At 37.0% G+C, this 11,241-nt stretch overlaps 1 protein-coding gene across 2 annotated transcripts; it reads right to left on the reverse strand.

The window, feature by feature from the left end:
* Positions 1 to 306: 306 nt before the first annotated feature.
* On the reverse strand, positions 307 to 9,447 carry aasdhppt (aminoadipate-semialdehyde dehydrogenase-phosphopantetheinyl transferase). 2 transcript variants are annotated; one of them, XM_015389305.1, is made up of 8 exons: positions 9,424 to 9,447; positions 9,062 to 9,242; positions 8,542 to 8,655; positions 5,940 to 6,060; positions 5,513 to 5,634; positions 4,670 to 4,831; positions 3,672 to 3,740; positions 1,108 to 1,251 (listed from the first exon to the last, which is right to left on the reverse strand). In XM_015389305.1, the coding sequence occupies exons 2-8, from the start codon at positions 9,203 to 9,205 to the stop codon at positions 1,108 to 1,110; spliced, it is 876 nt and encodes a 291-aa protein (XP_015244791.1). In that variant the 5' UTR covers positions 9,206 to 9,242; positions 9,424 to 9,447. The 2 variants fall into 2 exon arrangements, with proteins under 2 accessions (XP_015244790.1, XP_015244791.1); XM_015389304.1 differs by lacking the exon at positions 9,424 to 9,447 and having other exon boundaries at positions 307 to 1,251; positions 9,062 to 9,417.
* Between the last annotated feature and the right edge of the window lie 1,794 nt (positions 9,448 to 11,241).

Here is an 11,241-nt window from a genome sequence, read left to right on the forward strand (position 1 = left end):
AGCATTAGCTTCCACTGCTAACTTTTAAGACAGCTGCTCATGTGAGTTAAGAGGAGTGGTTAAGGAATGTGTATTTTAGACTATTAAGTTGATCCTTTATTGGTTGCCAAATTAATGCATCTGAGATCGACCTTATAGCCTCTTGATGGAAGCTGCAGACCTGTACCTCACCTGGCTTAATATAAATACATCTGTTGAACTATTGGCCTTTGTAAAACAAATTTCTTAATTCTGTTTTTGTGAAATGGGCCTCATAGAAAGATAAAGAACCATAAAAAATGAAATGTACACAGACAAAAAGGCTGAAGTGTTTTTATATCTCTACTGCAAGTTTATACATCAATATTATACAGACCATGTATTTATGGCTATTTATGTCATTTAGCAAAGCATTTCAGGTCCTGACAATGCTGTGGGTTAACATGTATAATGAGGCATAAGCTATAGCACAGGGTTTGACAAATCAACATAATATCAAATGATTAGATTAAATAAAAACATTACCAACCACACATTGATAAATGCTGCAGAGATGGTAGAGTGTGTATTTGATCCGTGAAGCTGAGCTCCAGCTGACAAGAAGACAACGTGGTGTCAGATATTTCCATATCCACCCTCCTTTACCATATTCCAGCTTAGTCAAGGTCTTTGAAAGAGACTTATGCATTTATATTTGACTTATCTCATAAACATCATAAGGCTCAGTAGGATTTTTTTATTTTGCTCTTTAGGCCAGAGCCTTGAGCCTTGTCCTGCAAAAAAAAAATAGACCTATGGCAAAAAAAGAAGAGAAATACAGGACAAATCCAAAGAGCATAAAAACTTGAACAGCTTCTGCAAGTTGAAAGTATTTTTTTTTCTTTCAGTAGACTTCTAAAGATAGACGGCACAGATTCCCTGGAGGAAAACTTTAGATTTTTAGCTCTGTAAAGAAACTTGACAGCACTTGACTGGACTTGTGTTGAATAAGAAAGCAGCTTCAATGTCAGTGAACTTGTGTTTCCTCTTTGGCACCTTTGAAAGGCTTGCTTGCGTGCGTGCGTGTGAATGTGTGTGTGTGCGCTGGGCAGGTGAATGTCAGTGTGAGACAGGTTGTAAGCCAGATATCTATGAATCCCTCTGTCTCTGCGGAGCCTCTGCCTTCATTCTGAAGCTATCCCAGTAGGCAGGATCTTCTTCCGTCAGTGGCGAGGCCGATGCGATGAGTTCACCGTATGACAGCAGCGTGAATGCGGCTGGAGGAGGACGAGGCTAGGACGAAATTAAAAGACCAACATTAAGGATATTTTTTTTTTATTTAGCCTTTATAGTGCTGCTCCTTATCATTCATTTAGGCAGAGACTAATTTAGCCAGTAAGAAACCTTAAAAAAGACAAACATGTTCTGTGAGGCAATGAAGTCCAAGAGTTTACAACCATAAATGGTCCTTTTTACTTCAGAGAATTGAATTCAAATGAAATATTTGATGTTTTTTAATAAATCATTTCAAACTAGTAAAGATGAGGCTGCCAACAGTGAAGAGGGAGCCATGTGGTCAGGATACAGTTTCCACAGCAACCATGTGCATCTCTTGGGGAAAATGTGTCAGCTTATTGCAGTGGCCTCAAGAGTAAAAAAAAAAAACAATTTACAAAATAAGGAGTAATATGTGGGCAAACCTGTGCACACAAGGTAGTAGGGTTGTCATAATACTAAAATTTTAATCTAAATATCGATACCTGGGTAAAAATTTGATATTTGGTACTGTTTTCAATACGGTGGGAATAAAAAAAAGGCCTAAAAATATATTTATTAACATAAAAAAAACTACCTTTTTCTAGTTTTAGCATAGAATATGGTTTTTTCAGTAGAATCTAGATTCTAATTATTAGGTAAGTGTACAAATAAATGTAAAATAATTATCCAAATATAATACAATTCAACAATATATCTAGGTTATTTGAGGTATTATTCTTTTAATGTGCAAATAATATAGAAATATACAGATAAAAATAGCAAAATATAAATGCAAACACTTGTATTTAGTATTGATACCGTGCAATATTTGTATTGTATCAGGATAGTGTTTGAGTATCAATACTTCTAAGATTATTGAAGCATTTGACAACCCTAAAAGGTAAAGATGGGTTAAAAGCCTTCGAAAAAATACTTTTTTTTTTTTTTAAATTGTAGCAGCATTAAATGTATAAAAACCTCTTATTTATTTAAGTTAATATAATTACTGAGAGAGATAATTCTACGTTAAGATATAGTGGCACTCTTGCTGGAACCCCTAGCAAAACGGTAAGGTCCCAACATCCACTGAGAACTTAGCTGTTGCTGTGTGGTTTAGTAGAAGGAAATTAAGGTTGAGCCTCCCCTCAGCTAAAACCCAGAGTGGGTCAGAAGTGAAACAAAAACTATGCAGAAAAGCATCTACTGCCAGGAGTTAGGTACAGTGGAGGGGCTATCATGATGTGGGCCTTTTTCTCTACATTCCAACATTGTGTGGAGCCATGTTTGGTACAGTAGCAGTTTAGCTGAATATCCCACAGTCTCTTAAATAACCTGAAATGAATTTTTGGGTCTTTAATTCTACTGTAGATCCCTAATGTGTGTATTACCAAATAAAAGCAAAAATGTTTTGCCGAACACTAAGCCAATTCCTCCATGTCCATATCAATGGAAGACAAAGACAAATGTCCAAAGGGTTCATTTTCTCTGCATACTTAGATTAAGGTGTGTTCCTACTGGCAAACAAACAGTTAGAGTTAACAGCAGGGTGACCAATAACTGCTGCAACAGAGATTTCATTAAAAACATAAATGAACTCAGGAGAAAACCTGAATTGGCTACAACTAGTATGAGATTAAGCTAAAGTAATAAAAGATTAATACAGTTAAGATTTTACACATATGTAAAAAGGAAATAAAAGATAAAAGGAAATAAAAGGAACAGACACTTCAATAAAGACTTATAGTCTCATAAATAGAGAATGTTTAAATATACCTCCCATACATTTTTTTGGAAAAAAATATCAAAGGCTCTGAATAAGCTTATTCAAAGAATAACATCTAAGCATCCTCCTTGTGAAAACTGGTCAAAGTGTGGTTTTATAGGTGCTCTAAAAAAAAATACACTATCTTCCACACTTAAGAGTTTCAGGTAGTTTTACAACAACTAATTTCTATTAGACCCTTTTACTGATTACAGAAAAAAAAATCATTTTTTATTGAACAATTGAATGTTGAAGTAGTTCCAAGTTGATGTGAGACATTTCACCAAAAGTCACCAAAAAATAAGCCAAAAAAAAACATAATTCCCTCCTGGAAAAATTCTGGGGCGGGAATTTGTCTCTGAAGGTTGATTTATAGATACACATATTTGTAACTACCTACCTACTTTGCTGGGCCCAAAACCAAAACGCTAAAACAGCCCCACAGAAAGATGCTGTTGCCACTGTAGGTATACCAACTATGTTTTTGTTAGAGAGGATAGAGAAGTTGCAATTATAGCAAAATAATCATTTCCTCTTACATTTGTCTAAAAAAAGACTCTTCTTTGTTTTTTAAAGGGCTGTTTTAGCTGAAATTTCTACTTTTTCTACCTGCTTTTTATTGATAAAAGAAATAAAAGTTGCATTTATTTCTAAATAAGAGCATTTCTACTGTCATTAAAGTTTGTATACTTACTGCAGAGACTCCATCGTTAGCTGGTCCAAGTGCAACAGCAACATGATGCTCAGCGTCCAGCAGGCTCTCCTGCAAAAGTTGACAGACCCATCAGCAGATATTTGGAACGGCTTGTGTATGAAAACAGCCGTCCTTCCTTTTGTGTTAGTTCTGATTGACAGTAAAAAATACACAGTCCCCCTCTCCTAAATAACTTTTTACTGATGACTGGCAACTGATGAAAGATTGCTGAATGCTTCTGTCTGAGACAGAAATACACAACAAAACCTCCTCGTGTCAAAGGTGATATATGAAAAGAGATCTCCACAGTATACAAAAGGTTTAAAAAAAGTACAATTAAGAATGATACAAACAATTGGTGTATATTGTTTTGTTTAGACATGAATACATGTTTTCTTAATCATTTTTATAGTCATAATACATGACTAGGACCCTTTAAGCATTGTTGTGCTTGTGCGTATAAACTGACCTGGATTAAAAAGAAAGTGGATTAATTATGTTCTCACAACTATGAGATCAGTGACTTGTTATTTGGTTCTGATCAGGAAAATATTCTTCTAGAACTTTGCCCAACTTATCACTGAAGAAGAGGAGGAGGGAATTAGGCCTTAATAACTGCTGCCAGCTTCCTCTGCTGCAAACAGCCCTACTTTCCATCCGGTATTCTATTTTGAAGAGTAGATGAGCTTGAGACCTGGTTTAATTTACACCTACGGAAAAATGGACCGGCCTTCTGTGCCTTTGGATTTGGACAACGACTTTGTCTTGAACTTAAAACAGAACATAAACAGGTGGTGCAGTGTAAAGGTGTCATCTGTCAATAAAGGGTACTTTAACCCCTTCGGAGAAAAAAGCCATTTTGGACTAAATATAAGACGGTGACAGCTTACTTTACGATTCTTCTCTGATGATCGACTTTCAGTAATAAGTCAACTAAACCAGAAAGGAACCTGGAAAAGCAGGTAGAAACGAATGATAACTTTTCAAAACAAACTTACTTCAAATATCCACTCTTCCTCTGGTTCCTCATCCAGATGCATCTTGGTCTGGTGCAGCACTGTTCCCTGTGTGAGAGGCTCAGCGGAGAGGTGAAACTCTGCCCTCTGCAGGTTGAAACCCAGACCTGTTCCAATGGCCTTGATGAAGCTCTCCTTCAGGGTCTTGGTGGAAAACCGAGATCAAGCTGATCAGTTACATGCACTTATAAAGAAAAGAAAACGTGTGGGAAAGCTGAGAAAGACAGCCAGAGTCTGGAGAGAGAGAGAGCATGTCTCTGTGCCGCAAACTACAACAGATGGGAATCTGTGCACACGTGTTAAACGGTTTGCATACTGCAAAGGGGCTTTCTGTCTCTGTGTGCGGACAGCCAAAAAGCAGCCATGCCTCATGGCCAATAAGCCACAATAACACCATTACAGGGCTAATCACTATGGCAACCGTTGAGCTCTGCCATTAGTCAACAGTGTGGTGGTGATATCAGAGCTTGACGTCTCTGCGCCGCCCTCTCATTCTCACAGCATCTTTACTTAGCCCAGCAGTTGCTTTCAATGACCATCTGCGTGTCTTCAAAAAGCAAATGGGAAAGATGAAATAAAAGCAGCAAATACTGTGAGAAAGGCATGCCGAGGTACTAAAGAACAGAGGGTGTCGGTTAAGGAAGAAAAGCTGGAACGAAACGTCAATCAAACGAGGTCAAGCATGCAGAATGTACGAATGTGTCTAGAAGCACAGTGATAATCATATTTTCTCTCTCTCTCACTCTCACACACAAACACTAAACTGCCGGTGGCAGCCAGCAGCAGTGCAGTGTGATGACAGGGTGGTATGGTTGCCATGGATACCCAATGGCGGTAGAACGCGGCAAGCTGCTGGTTCTCCGAGCCGGCCGATTGGATGGTGCTCCACTCATGGGCTGTAAACTGACGAGTCATGATGCGGAAAAACTCTGGGATGGAGTTGCTACCTGCAGGAGACGGAGACATGAGGAGCAGCACTGCACATCTGAACGTAGAGGCTCAACACAAATGCTTAGACCTGGATTTCAAACCAGCAGTGCTATGCATACTTTTTTTTAAGACAACAGCAGCACCTTGTGGTTAACCTGTGGAACTACAACTGTAATTTAAGACTATAATATTATTGTTGAACAGTTTGCTGGTTTGGATGCATTGATCAGTGTTGTTGGCTGTAGTAACACTGAAATGACATGACGCTCGAAGAGCGTTTTAGGCTTAATTCTTAAACCAATGTATCAACCTCTGCCTTTACCTGGCATTGTGGTCTTCATCACATCTACTCCAACCTGCACCCCTTGCTGTGCAGCAAGAACAGCATAGTCTCCTTGGTGGGAAAGGTTGAAACTCCAGGCTGAATCAGCAGTTGTGGTGACCTGCATTAACATAAGAAGGTTTCTAATAAGTTTAGTGTATTTTGACAGTTTGGTAAAGCTCTATGTGAAAATAAAGCCATTAATTTTGCTTCATAACCAAAATGAATAGGATTTTGTAGCTTGTTCATGCAGACCTGGGAATATCAAGAGGGGCAAAGTCAGACCAAAAGGGTCAGTAATGGGCTTTGAACAATCTCTGTCCAGGTAATCATCAGGAAACTAAGTCGGAATGACAAGTCTTAGATTTCTGAACCTACGTGTTTGTATTAAACTAACATTACATAAAAAAACATGTATCAGAATATGACAAAAAATATAATAAAAGCTTCTAAAATTAGCTTGTTTTTTTTCCTGTAATTTTATTTTTAGATTTGTTGCTGAAATTCAAAATATAAAGTTAGATGGTGACACTTAAAGTTTACTAATTCTGGGTCCAAAGGTTTGAATTACCTCAGTAATTAATAAATCTTTTCTATTGGACTGAAATGGTAAGATATAAGAAAAGCAAGGCTTATATCGAGCACATTTCAGTAACAAGACGATTCAAAGTGCTGTACGTGAAAAAAAGACACATCATAAGAAAATTGCAGTGCCTTAAAGATAAATAACTAATGAATAAAATAATTAAAGGGAATAAAAACAAATAATTAAAATAGAATGATTTTATTAAAAGAATGTTAAGAATGTTTGATAAGAAATAAAAGTTGGACAAGTTGTTTTAATAGCAATTGTCAAAGGTCATTAAAACATATGTTTTTAATCTTGATTCAAGGAAATTTGGATATCAGAAATTTTCCATTTCTTTGAGAGGTTATTCCAGATTTGTTGAGCATACAAACTAAAATCATCTTTTACAGCAAACAGTGAAAACATAACACCTTATTATGGGCGCTAGTGGTATTACACAGTTAAATAATCTTTAAAATTGATTCATTAACCAGTCCTATTTTTTAGTTATCATAATAAAGTTGAATTATGTTCATAGTTGTTCAAATATAGTCTATTTTAATGTTTTTAAATGATCAGTATAGTTATAGCAATTTATCTTGGAATATTTTCGCCTTAATTTTGAGGCCATATTGCTAAACTCATTTGAAAAACCTATCAAAAGTCCTTCTTAGCTTCTTCCTCCAAGATGGTTGTTAAGAAGAATTTTCTTCCACTTCCCTATGTGGTCGCGTAGTTTGTTTAACCTATTCTTTTTGTACCTCTCGAAAAAAGCTAGTTTTCCTTCATAAAAATACAAGCCATCATATAGCGAAAAGGAAAAAGTTACTTATGAGTTAAAGCAAGTGTCACAGGTAAGACTTGTCATCATACAGAGATCATATAGTTAACAGTTTTATTTTAAAGCCAATACTTTGAATTACAAATTATTGTCATTACATTGTCACAAGTACAGAGCAACAAAATGAGCTCTCTCCATTTAACCCATCCCCTTGGGGAGCAGTGGGCTGCCATTGTGCAGCGCTCGGGAAGCAGTGGGGGGGTTAAGAGTCTTGCTCATGGACCCAGAGTGGCAGTCTGTGGGAGTGGGGCTTGAACTCAGAACCTCAGGATTTCAAGTGCAATGCCTTAAACACTAGGCCACCATTCCCCAAAGCAGGAATTAGCATGAAGGGCCTTGTGTGACTTGCTACTTGAGCCAGCCGTTAAACTTTCTTCATTATGCCTTCTTGCATCTGCAATGTATCTTATTACAGCAAACGGAGTGATATATTATGTATGTAATATGCTTGCTACTTCCTTTCCACTAGGGATGAACGATTTAGACATAAATCACAACTGTGACTGCTTTTCACCAAAGCTAAGATTTTATTTAAAGTTTCTTTGTCCAAACCACATGCATGTGGACATTTCAATCAATATCGACTTGAAAACTTCTTTGTCCAGAGTCCATTGTGCTAGGACTTTACTGTTACTGTTATGACGGAAAGCTCATATATGTGCACATGCTGTAGAGACTGTTACTTTCTCTTCCCTCCATGTGGAGGCAAACCCACTTTAAGTACACAGAATTACAACCACCTAAAAGGCTTGAGAAAGTGTCTTAGACTTAGACAGATTTATTTTGTAATTTTGTATACACAAGTTAAACAAAAAGACATTTTGTTAAGAACAGCTCTCTAGACCATTTCATTGTCATTACTCCTGTTAAATGTTATATGACCAAAATTGATTTCCTCTGCGTTTTCAAAATTGTGTTTTGTAAAAGTGTGATTATATTGTAAATGTAATTAATTACCCAGCCCTAATTACCAGCTCCACTAAGTTTGTGCTTAATTGCAAAACTTTGGATGACAAATTGAGTAAGTCGGTGGATTAACCTCGACATTTTGTGATTTATGAAATATCAAATGGATTTGAACCCCAAAATGAAATATTTCTTAAGTTCAGCTCTATAAGTTATACAATTCACATACATCGGCTCTAATGCTCTTTAGGTGTTATTGTTTTCCTACATATATATGAGGTTTTTACCTGTAGTGGGGCAGCCAGGTATGGTTTCCCTCGAGGTGATCTCTCTAATCGGATCTGTGGCCAGGGGATTCTCATCCTCTCACACACAAACTTCCTGAGTAACAATCGGCCAGCCTGTGGGTAAACATGTTAAACATTTGAGACTGATACAGCTTCCTAGTTCTGGCTTAATGCAATGCTTCAGTTTTTTTGTCAGAGGTTTTCATAGCACATGCAAATTGGAATAATAATGAAAACTTCCTGAATCCTTTGATTTTTGTAAATCAGCTGCCATATTTCTTCAAACAAATGTTCCTCTAAAGTAACTATCATTTCATTAAAATGTTTGCAGATAACTAGTTTCAGCTTAACCTCAATATATGCAGCAAAATTATATTAAATTTCAGTTATTGGCATTTTACTCATGTTATTAGCATTTGTGATGTGAATTCATCACATCAACCAGACTCCTAAACAGCTTCAAGGCTTTTTGGCCTCATAAGCTGCATAGGGTGGCTTTAACCTCACAGTTCAAACTCACCATCGCTAACTTAGCATCCTTAGCGAAAACAAACTGTCCGATCCTGTCCTTCTCTTCCCTTTGGACGCACTGAGCAGCAAACAACCATTCAGACCTACTCGGTGTCCAAGACCCGCAGCGAAAAGCCCAGCGGACAGATCCCATCGCTGCACGCCTCCGTCTCCCTTAATCATCTTTACTCCTGCAAAACTTCCAGCAGTTCACATGTGTGTTTGAAGATAACTTTAACATCGCGTATCAACATGTAGAGGTTAACACATTTAAATAGGTTTTGCTTCAGTACTTCGAGAGAATATAGCTAAAGTAAAGCGGAATCTCTTAAAGAAAGCACGGTAAAACAAAAACAAAAAGTGTTTGTTTACATTTCTGCCAGGACAACGCCGTTCACCCGGAAGAGTGTAAATGTCGTCATAAGCGAGCGCGATGCAGGATTGGCTAACAGGAGCTTCTGATACGGTGCGTAATTTTTTGTTGCCTTCACGTGCTTGAAAAATGTTGTAAATAAGAGATAAAAACGAAGAATGTATCTAATTTGAAGAGGTTATACGCTAAACAAACGTATAACCTTATATATAATCGGAAAGTTTTAGAATTAATAAACGAATTAAACTTTTAATTACATTTTCTTTGAAGACAAAAAAAAAAAAAATCGGTCAACTGTATGACTGATTTCCTGAAAGCAAAACATCCAAAAAAGTGTAATTAACTAAAGTACAATTTAAATAGAATAGATTACATTTTAACAGCAACTAAAAATTTGGAGAAATTCCTGTAGAAATCACACAAGCATTTTTTTACAGCACTAACAAATGCTTGTGTCCAGCTGAACTGGAAGTAGGGTTGGACTTTTAAATTTCTAAATATTATTTTCTTACATTTTTCAGGTACATACAGTGCTCCGAAAATATATATGTTTAGACATATTGAATAAAATCTGGTTAAGCCACATATTCTCAATAACATACCACTGGAATACTACCTTTGACATGTATGTAAAAAGATAGAAGTTTGGTCCCATTGAGCACAAGGTTTGTTCAAAAAAGATAAAACTGAAGTGAAAAAAAAGAAAGTCTCAGCTGACCAGAGAACCCATTTCCTACATGTTTGTGATTTATTATATGGATTGAGGTAAATTTTAGACAGACTAATTATTTGTTACAACAGCTTGCTTTACTTATGTAGACCAGATTTGTGGAGTGCGTAGCTGATTGTTTCTTCCAATGTAGTTGGGGTTCTCTGTAGCTCCTCCACACTTGCCTAGGCCCATTGACTGTTCCTTTAATAAATGCTCCCCAAGCTCAATTTGTTAGTTTATTCAGTACAGTAGCTTTCAAAAGGTTTGTGGTTGTGACTTTTTTATTTCTTTATTTACAGATGATAAATTCCAAAGCTTTTCTCTGGCCTGTGTTCATTATTCTATTTTTTTCTCCAATGTATCATAACAAAGCATTTTTTTGTGTGTGTGAAAAAGAAATCAATAAATATATACTGTTTTCATTTCATAATCATTACATGCCTCATTTGTCATTTTCAATACTTTTTTACAGACCCAAACCCTCTCATACCACAGTATCAAACTCATGTTTACCCTCCGTGTCCGTGTATGCCTTGTGGACTACTAAATTCAGGAGTTCTGGGACACCTGTCAGCTAACCTGCGAACAGTTCAGATCAGGAAATAAAATGTGCAGTACCCCGCTAGCCTTGTCATAATATACTCGACATGTCTGCTTCCACATCAAATCAGAACATTATTAAGGTAGGAGAGGGAACCCTTCCGTGGAAAGTGAGAAGGAATAAACCCTATAAATGGTGCGCTTTCTGGGACTACCTGCTGAGATTTCCTCACTTTGCTTGCTTCTTTCCAGCTGCTCTTTCCTTAATTCCAATCCTCAGATGTCCCCACAAAGCGATGACATCTAGTGGAACAGTTGGTACCAGTCTTCTAGGAAATCGAAAACTTCACACAGCCTGCATGTGTCACAGAGGAAGTTCTCTCGGGAGAACTGTATTTTTAAACTGAAGCTCCCCTGCTAAACAAGTGCTAACCTTTATGGCAAAAATCTCCACACCTTGAGATCTGAGGAGAAGTTCTTCACCTCAGTTTTATCTCTGATCTGTCAATCTCCTTTTTTTCTTCCCTTTTTACCTTTTGCCCCATCTCTGTATTTTTTTATTTCA

This window comes from Cyprinodon variegatus, unplaced genomic scaffold (assembly GCF_000732505.1).
Source record: "Cyprinodon variegatus isolate N-32 unplaced genomic scaffold, C_variegatus-1.0 Scaffold454, whole genome shotgun sequence".
NCBI lineage: Eukaryota > Metazoa > Chordata > Actinopteri > Cyprinodontiformes > Cyprinodontidae > Cyprinodon > Cyprinodon variegatus.